At 39.2% G+C, this 20,036-nt stretch overlaps 1 protein-coding gene across 1 annotated transcript in view; it reads left to right on the forward strand.

Annotated features, from left to right (window-relative positions):
• The window catches only part of LOC124774925 (inhibitor of Bruton tyrosine kinase), a 134,065-nt gene that overhangs the window by 22,906 nt on the left and 91,123 nt on the right, over positions 1-20,036 (forward strand). The window contains exon 3 of the mRNA XM_047249606.1: positions 16,578-16,799. Coding sequence (XP_047105562.1) covers positions 16,578-16,799 — 222 coding nt within the window. The remainder of the gene's footprint in view (positions 1-16,577; positions 16,800-20,036) is intronic.

A 20,036-nucleotide genomic window follows, 5' to 3' on the forward strand; every position in this document is an offset into this window, starting at 1 on the left:
CACGACAGACTGAGGAATGTGAAGAAGTACTAGAACAAAGAACTCAAAAATTGAGATACAAAAAAGAACCATACCTACAAAAGGAGTGTAGAAAGTAAATGAAACGTGTTGTCACAGGCTTCAGCAGGTACAGTTCTGCCACGATATGGATAACACAGTGTGTGTGATTAAGAGGTGCAGTAACTGGAAACTTACTCAGAGTTGAAGTACACAGTACAGTATGATTCTTGCAGGCAAAATGTCTAAATTGCACTCATTCACAGCGAAATTTGGCCAATGTATGGACCAAATTCAATACTGAATCTTTTGGCAAGCTGAAAGAACATCTGGAGGGAGATTTCCAATGATGAGGGTGTTCGGACAGCAGTTCTCATATTGCTATCTGAAATGGCTGTGACCATGATTTCTATCATCGAGTAATTGTTTTGTAGAACATTGTGACCATAACCAACAAAACTTAGTGACTACATTGAAAAGTAGTGTTATTATGTGCACCAGTTTGGAGTGTACTACTGCATTTAATAAGTTACTTAGCTTGTCATAATGACCCATCAATTTCTACTCGAAGTTCCAATGTAGAACAGTTCCAGTAGAAAAGAAAAATACCATAAAAAATAATCTGGAAAATAAAAAGAACTTTTGAAAATACTCATCTTTTAGAAATACAAGAAAATTTCACGAAAGAAAACAAATTTTTTTTTATGTAAGTCTGCAGGCTTTCATGGCCGTTGTCACCGAAGTTAAAATCTTCTGAGTTATTAGACCGCGTCATGTTTCTTCTAAAATGTTCGACATTTCAACCCCTCTGCTGGGATCCTGAGGAAGATCCCAGCAGAGGGGTTGAAATGTCGAACATTTTAGAAGAAACATGATGCGGTCTAATAACCCAGAAGATTTTAAGGTCAGAAATTTTTTTTCCAAAACTTTAAACATGTGCTTAAAGGATATGAAGCTCCAAGCATTTGTTTCAAAGATTAAAATGGCAAAATAGGATTAAATAGAAAGGAAAATTTTTGACACACTCTTAAATTGTCCATTTCCAAGAGTTAAATTAGAATTTTTCAAATACCAGAAAGTAATTATGATTTCTCACCAATAGAGCCAGAAATTCATGAAGCCATCGACAAAAACGACAAAGCAGTTAGTGAAGACAGCAGAACTATTGAAAGAGTCAGAAGCAAAGATTGTAAGTAATCTACTGTTGCTTTTTGAGAACATTTGGGAAACAGAGAGAGATTCCAGAAGAGTGACAAACTGCATTAATCCACCCACTACACTGAAAGAGAAAGTAGTAAAATGTCAGCATTTACAGCAGTGTGTCACCTTTGCCAGTGACATACAAATATTATCAAAATTCTTTCGAACAGGCTTGAAGAATCTTAAGAAAACAACTGAGAATATCTCAGAGGTTTTGAAAGGGAAGATCCTACACAGAACAGATTTTTAACTTAAACTGCATAATTCCCAACAAAATGTAACAAGCAAATCTATAGTAGTACCATTTAAGTACCATTTATTGATTTCTAGAAAATATTTAGTTTGGCAGACACACAGTAGAAAAAGTAATTTGATAATTTAAGTGTCAAAGCAAAATTAGCAAACATAATTCTTGAAAAACTAACAAATACAATATGCAAACCTGAATTTAGGGGCGAAGTATGGGGGCCATTTGAAATAAAAGCTATTGTTAGTTAAGGGGCTGGCTTATCACCTTTACTGTTTACACCGTTTTAGGAAAAAAAAAGTCCATCTGGAATTTGGAGCTAAAATATTGCGAAAGTGAATCAATAATTTGAAGGAAAATAAATGTAATTAAGTAAATTGTGTGGCTCTTGTAGATAATTTTGCAATACTTTCAGAGAATTGACCAAAGCAGTTATGCAAATAAATCTTCTGAGTTAATAAAATGGAAAGAGTGCATCATTTGACAATATCTACAACAAGAAATGCATATAAAGGAAAAAAATAAACTAACCACGATTGTGAGACCTGAATGTTTATAAGCATGTGAAAGTTTATTGATGAACTGTAATTTCAACAGAACAGAGATACTTGCAACAGAGATTCTTAGAAAAATAATAGGTGCAATACAAACCACAGATTGTTGAAAAATGAAAAGTAATGAGAAGACCTAGAAAAATAAGGAGAAAATATCAGAAGCAAGGGCAGAGTGAAGACTTTGGACACCTGTGCCGATAGAAGAGAACAGGGTAACGAAACAATTATCCCTGTGTTTCTGGAAAGAAGAGGAACTGAAGTTGTTACGTGATCTTTGTTGATGAATACAAAGATTAGAAAAAAAAGACTTGAGCAAAAAATTCTATAATTAAATGAAGTTTTGATCTTGGTGAGTGAATTTAAATCATCTGTTGTGTCACTCAGTAACCATACTGGCACCCAACTGAAGATGGAAAGAAGACCTATGTACGGAATTAAAAAATGGAAAATCCAGGATGGAATGTAGCAATATTAGAGAAGAAAAGTTGTTACTCACCATATAGCTTAGATGCTGAGTCAGGATAGGCACAACAAAAAGATTCACACAATTATAGCTTTTGGCCATTAAGGCCTTTTGTAAGCAATAGACATACAGGGTTATTACAAATGACTGAAGCGATTTCACAGCTCTACAATAACTTTATTATTTGAGATATTTTCACAGTGCTTTGCACACACATACAAAAACTCAAAAAGTGTTTTTAGGCATTCACAAATGTTCGATATGTGCCCCTTTAGTGATTCGGCAGACATCAAGCCGATAATAAAGTTCCTCCCACACTCGGCGCAGCATGTCCACATCAATGAGTTTGAAAGCATCGTTGATGTGAGCTCGCAGCTCTGGCACGTTTCTTGGTAGAGGAGGTTTAAACACCGAATCTTTCACATAACCTCACAGAAAGAAATCGCATGGGGTTAAGTCGGGAGAGCGTGGAGGGCATGACATGAATTGCTGATCATGATCTCCACCATGACCGATCCATCGGTTTTCCAATCTCTTGTTTAAGAAATGCCGAACATCATGATGGAAGTGCGGTGGAGCACCACCCTGTTGAAAGATGAAGTCGGCGCTGTCGGTCTCCAGTTGTGGCATGAGCCAATTTTCCAGCATGTCCAGATACACGTGTCCTGTAACGTTTTTTTTGCAGAAGAAAAAGGGGCCGTAAACTTTAAACCGTGAGATTGCACAAAACACGTTAACTTTTGGTGAATTGCGTGAGGATTCTCTACCGCCCAGATTCACACATTGTGTCTGTTCACTTCACCATTAAGAAAAAATGTTGCTTCATCACTGAAAACAAGTTTCGCACTGAACGCATCCTCTTCCATGAGCTGTTGCAACCGCGCCGAAAATTCAAAGCGTTTGACTTTGTCATCGGGTGTCAGGGCTTGTAGCAATTGTAAACGGTAAGGCTTTTGCTTCAGCCTTTTCCGTAAGATTTTCCAAACTGTTGGCTGTGGTATGTTTAGCTCCCTGCTTGCTTTATTCGTCAACTTCCGCGGGCTACGCGTGAAACTTGCCCGCACGCATTCAACCGTTTCTGCGCTCACTGCAGGCCGACCCGTTGATTTCCCCTTACAGAGGCATCCAGAAGCTTTAAACTGCACATACCATTGCCGAATGGAGTTAGCAGTTGGTGGATCTTTGTTGAGCTTCGTCCTGAAGTGTCGTTGCACTGTTATGACTGACTGATGTGAGTGCATTTCAAGCACGACATACGCTTTCTCGGCTCCTGTCGACATTTTGTCTCACTGCGCTCTCGAGCGCTCTGGCGGCAGAAACCTGAAGTGCGGCTTCAGCCGAACAAAACTTTTGAGTTTTTCTACATATCTTTAGTGTGTTGTGACCATATGTCAATGAATAGAGCTACAGTGAATTTATGAAATCGCTTCAATCATTTGTAATAGCTCTGTACATCCTACACACACACTCATGCAAACACAACTTGCACACACATCTACAGTCTCGGATACCTGAAACCACACTGTGAGCAGCAGCACCAGTGCCTGATGGGAGTGGCGACTGGGTGAGGGTAAGGAGGAGGCTGGGGTGAGGAGGGGGAGGGATAGTATGGTGAGGCTGGCGGACAGTGAAGTGCTGCAGTTTAGATAGAAGGTAGGGGGGAGGGGGGGAGTAGCAGAAAGGAGAGAAATAAAAAGAAATTAAAAGATTGGGTGTGGTGGTGAAATGATGGCTGTGTAGTGCTGGAATGGGAACAGGGAGGGGGCTGGATTGGTGAGGACAGTGACTAACTAAGGTTGAGACCAGGAGGGTTACGGGAATGAAGGATGTATTGCAGGGAAAGTTCCCATTTGTGCAATTCAGAAAAGCTGCTGTTGGTGGGAAGGATCCATATGGCACAGGCTGTGAAGCAGTCATTGAGATGAGAGATGTAATGTTTGGCAGCGTATTCAGCAACAGGGCGGTTCACTTGTTTTTGGGCCACAGTTTGTCGGTGGCCATTCATGCGGACAGCCAGCTTGTTGGTTATCATGCCTACATAGAATGCAGCACAGTCATTGCAGCTTAGCTTGTACATCGCATGACTGGTTTCACAGGTTGCCCTGCCTTTGATGGGATACGTGATGTTTGACCGGACTGGAGTAGGTGGTAGTAGGAGGATGTATGGGACAGGTCTTGCATCTAGGTCTATTATAGGGGTGTGAGCCATGAGGTAAGGAATTGGGAGCAGGGTTTGTGTAAGAATGGACGAGTATACTGTGAAAGTTCGGTGGACAGCGGAATACCACTGTAGGAGGGGTGAGAAGGATAGTGGGCAGGATATTTCTCATTTCAGGGCACAACAAGACGTAATCGAAACCCTGGCGGAGAATGTAATTCAGTTGCTCCAGTCCCAGATGGTGACGAGTTACGTGGGGAATGCTCCTCTTTGGCCGGACTGTGGGACTTTGGGAGGTGGTGGGAGACTGGAAAGATAAGGCACGGGAGACGTGTTTTTGTACAAGGTAGGGAGAATAATTACTGTCAGTGAAGGCTTCAGTGAGATGCTCAGTAAATTTTGAGGAGGACTGCTCATCACTGCAGATGTGACGACCACGGGTGGCTAGGCTGTACGGAAGGGACTTCTTGGTATGGAATGGGTGGCAGCTGTCGAAGTGGAGGTATTGCTGGTGGTTAGTAGGTTTGGTATGGGCAGAGGTACTAATGTAGCCTTCTGAGGTGGAGGTCAATGTCTAGGAAGGTGGCTTGTTGGGTTGAGTAGGACCAGGTGAATTAAATGGGGGAGAAGTTGTTGAGTTTCTGGAGGAATATGAATAAGGTGTCCTCACCTTCAATGCAGATAGCAAAGATGTCATCAATGAATATGAACCAGGTGAGGGATTTAGGAGTCTGTGTTTTTAGGAAGGGTTCCTCTAGATGGCCCATTAATAGTTTGACATAGGATAGTGCCATGCGGGTGTCAATAGCTGTACCCCCAATTTGTTTGTAGGTAATGCTTTCAAAGGAGAAGTAATTGTGGGTGAGGATGTAGTTGGTCATTGCGAATAGGAAGGAGGTTGTTGGTTTGGAATCCATAGGGTGTCTAGAAAGGTAGTGTTCAATAGCAGTAAGGCCATGGGCATTAGGAATGTTAGTGTACCGGGAGGTGGCATCAACAGTGACGAGCAGGGCACTGTGTGGTAAAGGGACAGGAACTGTGGAGAGTCAGTGGAGGAAACGGTTGGTATCTTTTATATGGGATTGGGCCACAGTAACTGGCCACAATGGGTTGTCTTGTTGCAACTTTCCTTTTCTAATATACAGAATTAGATATTCCAAATTTATTTCACTGTAGACGATTGTGATATGGCTCCTAGTTTCAACCACCACATGAGCAGCAAAATTAGAGATTATTTATGTGATTATGTAACAGAAAATCACCTAAAATTGCTCAGCTGTGGAAAGGCACCTTGACTGCATGAGACCTCTAAAGATTTTAGAGAGGTTATGTAAAAGAACTTGCTTCCCTTGTAGCAGTAGTAGTTTATCATAAGTGACAGTGACAATGAAGGGTATCTGGCGATTGGAAAAAAGTGCAGATCATTCTCTTTATTAAGGAGCAGTGGACAGATGCCCAAAATTAAGGCCTATATTGCTGAAAAACCATTTGCTATAGAATTATGGGAATGAAAATTTCCTCTATAAAAATCAATTTTGTGATTGGATTCTGAACTTCCTTGCAGGTGGAACTCAGCATGTTGTTCACAATGGAACAAAATGGACTGATATAAAGGTAATTTTATGAATATCCTAAAGAAGTTGGATAGGGCTATTCCTGTTTATGATATATGGTAGAACATCACTAATCCAGTCCCTATGGGATCAGGACCATAGTCCTAATGCAGAACAGGTCAGATTATCAGACGAACATGTTATTGGCACATAACATCACATTGCAGTGCAGTACAACTTTCATTTCCAACTGGGTTTACTGTCTGCAATATTGTTCCATGTTAAAACAGTAACAAAACAAAATGTCTATACTCTAAAACGTTTTACACAAACGTGTAATGTACAGTTGTGCCTGTACCGTAAAATACATCTGTATCGTACAATAAGATTTTGTTACGGTGAATGAAAGTTTAACAACTGCTCATACCTTATTATGGTACTGCATTGAGAAACAGCTGATTTGCACTTAACTGTTACAAACGTGAGAAATTGCACAGTAAAAAATGTTTTCTTCTTAAGCAGGATGAAAACAGTGTAATGTTCATTTTGCTGCAATGTAGCACCATTTTTTACTTCACAAAATGTTTATAGGCATAGACTTACAGCTTTCTTTATTGCATTGAAGGGCATTTTTAGCATCAATACGATACAGTTTGCAAATCCCTCAAAATCACTGGAGTTTCTATGACTTGACCTTCATCACTTATTACATGGGCTGTTTCATCTTTATTTTCTTTCCTTTTTGGCTACAGTTTGTGCCAAGATCTTTCAACTGTTGATGCCAGTAATTAGATACGTCTTTTATATTTATTGATTTTATTGCCTGAAACAAGCTGTTGCCTTCTTGTGCCCTCTCTAAAGTTGATCCAGTGTATTTTCCAAGATATTGCATTTTCAGTCACTTGACGACCCCATGGCCCTTGGGTTGGATCAGACATATTACATTGGCATAAAGAAATAAAGCATTTATTTACATATATCAGGTTTATATTCAGATGGATGATGTGTCTCATTCTCACATATCCATATGGCATGTTCAGGAAGTTTTTTTACTCCAGGGATGAACTGGTCATCAAATCGTTCCTTAAAGAGGCTGGATACCATTTGTGTTGACTTTTGGTTACAATAATGTACAGGTAGTGATGCCATATTGATGTTTTCGAATGCCCTTGTGTAACAAGAGTTCCTGTAGGAAGCTTTTTGTGGTTCAAGCCAGACTTACCATTAGTTAAAGCCAGACTATCCAGTGTTGTACAGTTGATCGCATGTCATCTTAAGTTCTTCAACTAAGTTTTCAAATTTCAGAATAAATGCATTGTGCATTGGTAGCTGTTTCGTGAGCAGACAGCTCTTCACTGTAAATAATTACATTTCGAATGCCATGTCATTTTGTCCACTGATGTAGCCATCCTTCGCTTTCTGTAGATTTCATGTTCTAGTCTCCATCTAACTTTTGATACAAAATCAGTGCCTTTTCTTTTATGATTAGTCCAGATAATGGAGTTCCTTTTCTTCTCTCCTGCTCAAACCTGTCTGGAATTTCACTTTTAGGTTTCTTCCAAATCTTGTGCATTTTCAGCCATTTCTCATCATAAGTCGTCATTGTATGACTTCAAAGAGTTTTCCTGTTTTTTCTCCAGTCTTTAAAAGTTATGCCCCCCCCCCCCCCCCCCCACCACCACCACCACCACCACCACCACCACCACCACCACAACTCACTTGCAATATTTTGAAGATTCCTTTTTCTAACCTTTCAAACACTTTGTTTCTCAGCTACAGACAACGTAACATGTTTATGTTTAGTTGGTGCCATAATTTAGTTTTACACACATAAATATGTAAGATGAACAGTGACACTAATTTACAAGAGTGAAAGCAACTGGTAGACCTACCTAATATTGTGTGGAGGCCCTGCGAGCACGCAGAAGTGCAGCAAAACGATGTGGCATGGACTCGATTATTGTCCGAAGTAGTGATGGAGGAAACTAACAACGTGAATCCAGCAGGGCTGTCCATAAATCCGTAAGAATATGAGGGGGTGGAGATCTCTCCTGAACAGCACTTTGCAAGGCATCCCAGATGTGCTCAATAATGTTCATGTGTGGGGAGTTTGATGGCCAGCTGAAGTGTTTAAACTCAGAAGAGTGTTCCTGGAGCCACTCTGTAGCAATTTCGGAAATGTGGGATGTCACATTGTTGTGCTGGAACTGCCCAAGTCTGTTGAAATGCACAATGGACACGAATGAATGCAGGTGATCGGACAGGATCATGCAGGGTCCACGGATTCATGAGGTTGTCTCCATACCCGTACACATCCATACGTTAGATACAATTTGAAACGAGACTCACCTCACCTGACCAGGCAGCATGTTTCCACTCATCAGCAGTCCCATATCGGTGTAGCCGGGTCCAGGTGAGGCATAGAACTTTGTGTCATGCAGTCATCAAGAGTACACAAGTGGGCATTTGGCTCCAAAAGCCCATATTGATGATGTTTTGTCGAATGGTTTGCACACTGACACTTTTTGATGGCCCCATATTGAAATCTGCAGCAATTTGCAGAAGGGCTGCACTTCTGTTGTGTTGAACAGTTCTCTTCTGTCGTCGTTGGTCCCATTCTTGCAGGTTCTTTTTCCAGCAGCAGTGAAATCAGAGATTTGATGTTTTATTGGATTCCTGATATTCATGGTACACTCATGAAATGGTCGTACGGGAAAATCCCAACTTAATCCCCACCTTGCAGATGCTGTGTCTCATTGCTCGTGTGCCGACTGTAACACCATGTCCAAACTCCTTATATCTTGATAATCTGCCATTGTAGCAGCAGTAACCAATCGAACAACTGCACCAGGCATTTGTTGTCTTATATAGGCATTGCCAACCGCAGCGCCGTATTCTGCCAGTTTAAGTACCTTTGTATTTGAATAAGCATGCCTATACCAGTTTCTTGCCGCTTTAGTGTATAAAACAAACACATACAGAGAAACATTGATTAAGTTAGGAAAATGTTATTTGATACTAAAACTGATTGAGCAATTGCACCTGTCAGCGGTCAACTGCCTTGTGATCCATATTGCAGATGATGAGTCATTGTTGAGTCCAAACAAACACCGGGATTGGGATGGTCAGACTAAGCGAGATGTCAGACCACCCGTGGTCAGATTAGCAAGGTTCTCATGTATATTGATGAACTAGTGCATAATGCTAACTCCCTGAGGCTATTCGTGTATGTTGCTGTTATCTCTAGGGTCAATCAGTGTACCATATTGCACATGTGTAGGTGAAGAAACCCAAAACTGTTACCGTATTTACTCGAATCTAAGCCGCACCTGCAAAATGAGACTCGAAATCAAGGAAAAAAAATTTTCCCGAATCTAAGCCACACCTGAAATTCGAGACTCGAAATTCCAAGGGATAGAAGAGTTTTAGGCCGCACATCCAAATCGAAACAAAGTTGGTCCATTGTAATACAATTTAGGTCGAATGAATGACGATACAGCTACAGTAGTTTGGTTCAAGTTTTAAGCTTAGCAGTTAAGCTTTACCATGTAGCCATTGCTATGCGTCAGGTGCTCCATCCGTATTTATACGGGTACCATTCCTTTATCACGTGCTTCGTCTGGTTTGAATTGATTGCTTATTTTTCTTTGATCTGGCAAGTGCCGTTCTCTTTGTTATAGGTGTTCACGTCATTCTAAGCTGAAAATGCATTACTGTGTACTGTGTCATGCATTGTTTGTCGCATTCTGATAATGAGTCTTTACGACCTGCCGCCGCTCGCGGCATGGCTTGATGGCTTGCATTTGTGCGCGCAACCGCTGCTTAAAAAAAAAAAAAAAAGAGGAATCGTCTCATTAGCGGAACAATGGCAAAATGGCAAGAGACTGCTTGCTATTTGCTGTTACTTACACTGGTGCTTTCTTTGATAATGATCAACAAGAACCAAATAATAGACTGCGTATAATAGATGATGTTCTGAACGAGAGTTTAGCGAAAATTTTTCTCCGGTTGAAAATCTTTGCAGACGCCTCTGTAGTACATTACATTCTGTACAGAAATTAGTCATCTTAGATTTAAAAATCTAGTCAATTGCCATGCTTCATTTCTGATTGTATCACTATTAGGCATAAGAACAATACGAATATAAACATGACATGATATGTATATTATTCCGCGTTTTCTGTTGTCTCACTCTAGTTTCGTAGTTTATTAGGCAGACAGGATTTAAATGAGATAGCAGCAAACACGAAAGAATACATGGCAAAATGTTTATATCCGTATTATTCTTATGGTGAAGAGAATACTGCATATGATTCACAATTCATAAAAGTTCTTATTAGCAATGATCTCTTGTCCCAGGTAGGAAAAAATTCAGACAAACAATCTTGCCAGTCGGATTTTCGTAGTACGCTGAAATGCTGCTACATTTGAAGATGAACAATACGGAATTTGTATTTACTTCATTGGATAATGTATGAAAATGCAGTGGTCGAAACTCGGGGTGGTGAAAAAAAGCTCATCTTCCACTTTTTTTAATTTACTGACGCAGGGGTTTTGCCGCCAGTATTTATCTTTGTACCTGCAAAGCATACCTGTGTAGCGTTACATAATTCGACGGAAGAAGTTAGTTGTGGCGGCACCTACCAACATTTTTCAGAACTGCCGCTTACTTTGCACTCGATTCTAAGCTGCAGGCGGGTTTCTGGATTACAAAAACTGGGAAAAAAGTGCGGCTTAGATTTGAGTAAATACGGTAGATTACACTGTTGGCAATTAATTACTGAAAATTGCAACTACTGTAAAATCTGTGAGAGTAACCATATGGAGCAACCCAAATTGGAATTACTGCATAAGGCAGTTCGTAAGAAAAGCAGATGCTAGACAGAAATTTATTGCGAGAATCTTAAAGAAGTTTAATTCATTCATGAAAGAAGTGACTTATAAAACACCTGAGAAGTATTATAGTTTTTGGTATCAGTCTGCGACCTAAGTGGGTTCATAAAAGAAATAGAGAAGATCCAACAAAGACACACATTTCGTCAAGTTGTTGTTTAGCCTGGGCAAGAGTGTTACAGAGTTGGTCAATGAGATTTACTGGTGAAATTCCAGGATCGTAATATAGTGTTAGGTTGGTGTACAAGTTCATAGCATTTTTGTTTTGCGTTTTGGTATTCTGGTTGCTATGGGCTTAAAAATATCGATCATCATTTTTTATTTGTAGTACACTATTGCTATTTGAGTTTACATATTGTCGTTTGGAGAGTGTGTGGGTCCGTGGACACTAGTAAATGGAGTGTCAGTGGAGAAACCGTAACATTTTGGACACATTCTTCTGTTTGAGTTCAGTAGAGGGGTGGCAGCAGTGGAGGCAACCAGAAATATTTGTACCGCACGTGGGAATAATGCCACTGGGTCTGGCCATACTGATTTAGATATTCCGTGATTTCCCTAAATCGCTTCAGGCAAATCCCGGATGGTTTCTTTGGAAGGGCATGGTAGACTTCCTTCACCATCCTTCCCCTCATCGGATTGGACCGATGCCCTTGCAGTTTGGTCCCCTGCCCCAAATCAATCAAGATTCCAATGCCATTGGACAGAACATGGCCAGAAAATGTTTTTTTTTAGGCGCATCATTTTGACATCAGTGACTCCACATTGAGGAAGGCATTCAGAGTTTGATACGGATTGTATAATTGCATTAATCCACAATGGTCCATGTCAGTGTACTTGAGAACTGACAGAGGTGGTGATCTGTGACCATTCCACCATCGTGCAACATTTGCCTGCTGTGGGGAAGGTTCAAAGATGGGTGCGTGGGTACTACATTCTCTAAGCCAAAATAACAAAAATCAGTGAATGGTCATATATGCTTCTTTGCTTGCTCATGAATAATGTTGACCATTTGTGTCCTGTGTGGTTACTGGTGACAAGAAATAGTGTCCTTATGCTAACCTAAGGAAATGAAAGCAATTGTTAAGTCCAAACAAAGCAGCAACTCCCTGTACGAAGACCTGCGCACATCCACAAAAGATAAAGTTATGAATCTGATGGAACGACTATGGTGTTGTGTGTTACGAATTGTTTACCTGGGGTGTAACCATTGATGCTGATATTTGTCAAAAAGTGAGACATCTTGAAATGCAATCCAATAACAGATAACACCTGCTTGCATTCTGCTAGACTGACAAAGAAAATGCTGTACAGGAGTTGGCTTGGAAAATCATTCCACACCCTCCTTATTCACCTGATCTTGCACCCTCAGATTTTCACTTTTCCACTCTATATTGAACAACGTTCAAAGAAATTACTTTCCAGATGAAAATGCACTAGTCTCTGTTATGTGTATCTTTGGTCTTTATTAAACTAATAGAAAAACGTTAAGAACTTGTGCACCAACCTAATAGAAAGAACCGGAATATGTGTTACTTCCTCTCATGGAATGTCTTGTGACATGCCTACAAAAAGAAAATCAAACTAATTACACTTCAATTAAAGTAACTTTGTGATTGACAGATGCTGTGGTGGGAAGCACAGTGGTTGGCTCTTAATTAACATGCCACATGCTCATGTAATCTCCTGGTCCCCACACTCACCCCGCCACCACTTGGGACCTGCGTCTCCCAGCAAGGCACAGAAATGTCAATCACCAAGTGATTTTAAATGAAGTATAGATCTTATACTTAGTATTGCTGACAGTCATTCTGCCCATTCACTATTTACCAGATGGAAAAAAGAAAGGGGGGGGGGGGTAGTGGTACCAGAAGTACTATGTACCTTGCACTATAAGTTGGGTTGTGGAGTGCGGATGTAGAAGATAGAAATAAAAAGTGATCTATTGTGGTGTTTGATATGCCAAAAAGTAATCTACTGTGGTTTTTGATATGCCATTGCCACAGCACATTAAAATGAAGAGAAGTAGGACGGTAGAGACAGATGTTTCTAAAATTAAGCCTTTCACAGTAGTTTTTCTGTTAAATTTCAGATGCCAAAACCACATGCAGTCAGCATCATTGGAACTAATAAGGTTACGCAGAAACATTGTTTTGGAGCTGCATAAAGTATTCCTTTTATTCTTAGATATTTCCATTTAAAATTTATCACTGTTCTTTCTTCACATTGTGAAGAGTTCATAGATCTATTTGTGTGTAAGAGTTTGGTCTATTAACAATATTGAATGAAGATGATGTGTGATTTCTTTAATTTCCAGCTTCTGTCATACATGGTGTGTATGCTACTAATATCCTCCATAGTATGAACAAACTGTAAAAAAACTTATTTTGTGTCTTCTATATGATTTTTTCGTCAGTTACTTGGCAATTTTGTTGCCACAAATGTTAGTTACCCTAACAGTGGAAAGTCTGTTGCACCATTTACTTGTTATGTGTGTGTGAATTTTGTTTTAACTATTTGCATTTCATGTCTTGCCTGGATGTGCCGAAATACTTAGGAATTTTATTAAAGATGTATCAGAGTAATTAATGAGCTGAAACTTAGTGTATCTTTTTATTTCTTTTAAGAGATCTGAACATGCTCAACTAAAAATTAAACATGTGAGCAATGTAAAAATAAGTGTGCTGATACATTGTATTGAAATACATTGTTGTAATTCAGTTGCCATGGATTTTCTCCAATTGACAACATGTTAAGATTTCATAATTTTACTGTCATAAACATCCGCTATGCTGGCCACACAACATGAAATAACTTTGTAGTGAAGCTGTCCACTGCATTTGATTTGCAAATACTAACAGTGAACTTTGGATTATGTTAAGTCTTTCTGTAAAGCAAATCAGCAACTACCATTGTTTCTCTTTTCTGACTTTGTTTGTTCATATCTGTTTCATAATATTCTTCAACTTATGAATAAAGTTATCTATTTGAATTTGGAAGTAGATGATTCTCACAGTCTGAGTTTGAATAGGGTAACTACGAACACCTCACTTATGTAAAACCTATTTTTGGCTCACAACTATTATGAGACTGTCTAATAAGGATAAATATAATGGAAAGGGAAATGTCTTAAAAGCAGTGTTATAGTACTAAAATAAAGCTTAGTGTAAGAGAAGCGGAGCAACCACAATGATAAATTTTTCTATAGTCTACTAAGACAGCTATAATCAATTAAAAATATTGTCTAGATCACTATTTCTTTTATTAATTCTTGCCAGTTTCTATGGGATTATCGGATCATTTTGATATCTGGGTTGCAAAATGCATCATTACTGACAAACTGCACCTTACACCACCTGATCTAAAAGCAATCTGCAAATTAGATCGAAACTAGTAATCAATAAAAGAAATAGTCCAGTATTATTTTGTAAGAACATTGAGGTATGGTTTCTGACACACAGTGTAGTTATGAAGGACTAAAACAGTTGTTTTACTTAATATGCATTGATATGCAAACCAGAGAAGACTTTATTACAAATGTTATTTGATATGGTATACTGAATGTTGTCTAATTACTATCCATTGTTTTCATTTTTCATTCATCTCATAATATTGGTGAGCAGTTTATCCAAGATAAGCGAAAACAGTAAACTTGGAATCAGAGTTAAGAACAGAAATTTAACTTTGGATGGAGGGAGGGGGGGGAGAGAGAGAGAGAGAGAGAGAGAGAGAGAGAGAGAGAGAGAGAGAGAGAGAGAGTAGGTGTGTTTTTGGATATAATTTTTCGTTTAGGAGAAATACAAATATGTGAACCCTTTAACCTCAGGCAGTTTTCAAATTTTTCTGTATGAAATCTCCAACCAAATTTATTTGATAATTAGAATGGTTATAAGGATTGTATGAAAGGAGTGTAACAAGGAAACCAAAAACTGAATTGGAAGTCAAAAATCACATTCAGTGTTCTAAATATGGGAGAAACACATTGATAATTTTTCTGAGTGTGGTTTATCTTGAATAAAAGTTCCGTACACAAGCTCACGAATATGGTTACAAAATTACTGGTGTGAGAAGTTACTGTTTGCACACTTTTACTGGGAGTGGAAGCTTGCGATTGGCTCGTAACACGTTGGCTGTTTAGACAACCCGCGACTCCTCCTGCCAGAGCAGCCAGCGTGTAACTTATAAAAGAAATGAACATGTAATGAATTAATGTGTCACAGAAATGACACAAAAGTTCGTGGCAGCGTGCTAGAAGGACCATCTCTTCACTCTTTTCTGTAAATAATATTAACAATCAGAGAGCACAACACAACAAACAGGTCAATGCTATATTCACAACAGCTACCTAATGGTATGCCGCACAGTGCTGTTACATAGCTAAGATTGGCAATGTGTATAAACATTCTGGAACACCCTGATATCAGGTGACTTCCAGCAATCATAGAGGACCCAAGTAAAAGTGTGACCAGTATATGTGCAAATGTGTGGGTGAGAGTTGAGAATGTGTAAAAATGAGACTCCCAATGTTCTAGAGCAACAGAAAAAGGTTCAGTGGGAAGACGGTGATGTCAGACATATAAATAGCCCAGAAATTATATCCAATGCAATAACAGCACATCCCACGGAATTGTTCAGAAAGAGCTGAATGCAGACGTTGCCTGCAGCTAGAGTGTTAATGTACTTGACACAAAATCTTTCAGGAGTGCATGAAACTGTGGATAATGCAGTGTTATACGTAATGTTACTGTTCACATTTAAAAGAACATTCTCTTGTACTGTGCCCAGCACTTTTTGGCAGTAATTTGAGTGTGGTGACAGGTTTTAAAGAATACCACTTTTTTCCATACAGAAAACATTACCACAAAGAAGAAGCTAATGAATGTTATGGTTCCTTTTAATTTTTTGCCAAAATACCTGAGAAAATATGTTATTCATGTAAGTAGGGTTTATAGTTAAGAGGAGATTCTTTTTGTTCATAGCCTGACTGAAGTTCTCAGACAGAAATAAGATCTCCTATACATTTGCATCTCAGTGCAAACACTTTTAGTGTGGGACATCTCTGTTTGCGTGTGTGTTTACTTACTGCTGCTTCTGTGTGCAAGTAATATGCTTATATTGGACTGTGTGTGTGTGTGTGTGTGTGTGTGTGTGTGTGTGTGTGTGTGTGTGTGTGTGTGTTCCTTCAAAATGTGTATTGCAGTATACAGTGCATAAACTTGAAACTAAAGGGACACTGTTGTCATACCAAAGCCAAGGCTGAAATGATGCCAGTATTATGAAAAGGATAAATACGAGGAGATGTTGAGTCACAGAAAGGCACAACAATAAAAAACTGCTATACATGTTAATGCAAGAGAAGTTTCCTAGTATTACAGTACTAGTATAATACTACTTTTTAATGAGTGTATTTTCCTGCTTATCTCGATTGTAGTTTGTTCGTTTCACTAGTGCCCCATGTATTAGCATGTTTATTACTACCACAACCTGTAACTATAGCTACATTTTGTTTACATAGATGGGAGCAAGTGTGACTGCGATGGACTTTGAACACTTGACGCCACTGGATATTGCTTTGAAAGATCGCCTTCCCTTCGTTGATCTAAGTCTTCGTAATCCATGTGAAGTATATGTATGGGGAAGCAATAGTAACTACACCCTGGGTACAGGAAATCAACAGAACAGGTCTATGCCAGAGCTCCTTGAAACTTTCCGTAAGCAGGACATCAGCATTAAACAGGTATGAATTATTTCATAAATTTGTGTGTTAATATGAAGTTTACTTTATTGAACTTGGTTATTGGTAACTGCTGATGTGTTGAAAATGTTGCATAATATTTGAAATGTTGTGTAGTAATAGAGATGACACACACACACACACACACACACACACACACACACACACACACACACACACACACAGACAGACAGACAGACACAGAGGTTGTCCATAACTAAAGTTCCAGTTTGAGAATCTTGTAGAAAGAGAACCATCACCCAGAATGAAGTCAAATTTGAAAGAATATTATTGACGCAGGGGGAAACGCCATGGAACAAATCTATTTTACCAACAGATGTTGCTGTGAGTGTCTTAACATAAATGGTCTGGCTACAAATGACACATGAATCACAGTATGACAACCATGATCTGATTTGCACATTACACCGTGCATGACTGCAAAAGTTTGGCAGTCAACGGTTGAGGCACTGTTAGGCAGGTAAGCCCATGCACAACAGCAAAGGCATACCGCATTGGAGGCGGAAAAATCGTTTTTTTTTTTTTTTTTTATTGCCCTGAGGCCAAAAACTACATATAAAGCAAAATGACACTGGTTTTTAACTATAATGGGGCCAAAAAGAGCACAAAAATCAAAATTACATCAGTTTTTAATTGTAGTGAGATTGGTGCAACACACATTTAATGTGCTGTCCACAGTTTTCTGCCACAAGTTGAAATTGAGAAACAGCACGTTCCACAATAGATTGGAGTATCTCCAGGGTAACATTCCGAATGCATTGTGCATTGCCTTCAATTCAGTTACGTTTGTAATTGGAACAGTGGTCACATATTTTAGGTAACACCACAGCCAGAAGTCATGTGGATTAAGATCAGGTGATCTGGACGACCAGGCTGTAGGGAAATGACATCTGATAATTCTAGCATTTGCAAAATACTTCATCAGCCACACCATTGGCTGTACAACATGAAGAGGAACACTGTCTTGCATGAAAATGATCCTTGCCACACATCCATGCTGTTGAAGGGTTGGAAAGAAGTTGATGTGCAAAAGACTTGTAGAATTTACTAGTGATGGTACAGGGAACAGGACGCGTAGGACTCATATCCTCATAAGGCACTACAATAAACGGTGCCATCAACACTGCACCAAACAGTCACCTTCGCAGAATGTACTTGCAGATTTTCTGTTGCACTAATTCAGCAATTCCGGGCATTGATTGTCCTTGGAGATGGAAATGGGCTTTGCCTGTCCACAGTGTGTTCCATGGCCACTCGTCGCCCACTTCCATGTGAGCAAGAAATTCCAGAGTGAACGTTTGTCTTACTGGCAGGTCAGCATGGAGCAACTCCGGAACATGTGTGGTTTTGTGTGGATAGCAGTGCAAGATGTTTCGTAGGACTTTATGCAACGTGCTTGTAGGCATGTCCATTGTTTGGGCAAATCTCGATGCACTGGATATTAGATACCATTGCTTGACCCCTCCTGCAATGCTGTAGCCACATGTTGGCATATGTCAGATCAAGTGTTTTCCTCCCTCTGCCACATTACGTTTCAAAAGAACCTTTTTTATCATTTTCTCCAAACCCATATCAGACATTGGACCAGTGCCTTTTTTCATACCCTTGAGTGTCCAGAACTTCTGCATTGCTGCTGGCACACAGTCACCATTCTTGTAAAAGGTCTTTATCAGCAGTGCTTGATCCTTCATGGAGACAGTCATGTTGGACATCTCAGATGCAAACTGAGGAACAGTCATGTACCACCCATTTGTTTGTGTGCGTATTCTGATCCTTAATGTGCCATCTATTAGTAAAATATTTGTTAAATTGTTTTTTCATCCATGATGTTCCTACCTGGGTCAATAATATGCTGTTCAGAATTGATCTAATTCTGAGCTGTGGTTCTCCTTCCACAGTGTTTTGAAGTTGGAACTTCAATTAAGGCCATCTGCATATATAACTTGTTATAAGAAAACTTTGTAAAACCTGAAGGGAAAGGAATATTTGAGTCATTGAATAGTTAATAAAATGAATACTGTGTCATAGGAATACTATTCCAGTCTAAGAAATTTCTATTGTTGTAATGCAAAGAAAAAGTCTTGAACTGACAGCACACTTGAGTCAGGGTAAATGTGTGCCAAAATCCAGTTATGAAGAAACTGCTTAAAGGGGGTATTGTTAACATTGTTTGTTGTTGAACCAAACTTAAAGGGTGATTTGTTTTAAAATGGCATTACAGCCTTTTTGTGTGGTCTGTTCTCAGTTCGTGGATATGTTTGTATCTTTATAAAATAGTTGATATGGTAAGTAAATGGTCTTTTTTTTTTTTTTTTTGTGTCTTCTTCCTTCCAATTTCTGATAGGTTTCTTTAATTTCACTACCACTATTTAATTTTCATCATTTCTTTTTCCCATGTTCACTTTTTCTGCTATTTTGAATCAAATCTGCTCTTTTTTTTTTAATTCATGTTGCGCTACTTGGCAAATGTAAACAGTATTGTGGCAACCATTCTTGTAGATGTTATGAAGTTTGTTATTCACCTACATTGTAAATTTTTATCAGTTGGAGGCTTCTGAAATAGAAATATTCTGATACACCCCTTGTGGTGAACCAGATACATCCTGGCTGCCTTCCACTGTGAACTATTCAGTCTTGGAAAATGACAAATGATACTATTCATACATGTGAGTTGTTTCCAGACATACTTCAATGTAGAATCATCAGAATGGCATTTGATGCAAGTGAGGTGTTGTGATGTCCAGGTCACAACTTGCCTCCACCATGTGTCCAGACTTACTGAAGATAAAGTGACACTTGCTTGGTTGTGATCAGAGAACTGCTAATGTTAAATCATGATGTTGCCTACTAGTATCATGGTAGTGTTACTTCCAGTTGTTTGCTATCCAGTAGTCACTTTTATAGCCAGCATTAGGCCGTGGCTGGTTGTCACATTTCCAATTGGAATCCACAGTTGGTGTGTTAATTTGCCTAAGGGTTGTATTTTCAAAGAATTTAACAGTGCAGCCAATTAAGTTGTAGTCTGATTAAACAACATTGTGCCATGTAGTTCCTGTGACTGATTCTGTTAGATTGTCGGAGCTGTACATCTACATCTATGTACATATTCCACAAGCTACCTTATGGTGCATGGCAGAGGTCCTGTTCCACTCACAAATAAAATGAGGGAAAAATTACTATCTGTATGAGCCCCAATTTCTTGTCTTGTCTTTGTGGCCC

Source organism: Schistocerca piceifrons, chromosome 2 (assembly GCF_021461385.2).
Source record: "Schistocerca piceifrons isolate TAMUIC-IGC-003096 chromosome 2, iqSchPice1.1, whole genome shotgun sequence".
In the NCBI taxonomy this organism is placed as follows: Eukaryota; Metazoa; Arthropoda; class Insecta; order Orthoptera; family Acrididae; genus Schistocerca; species Schistocerca piceifrons.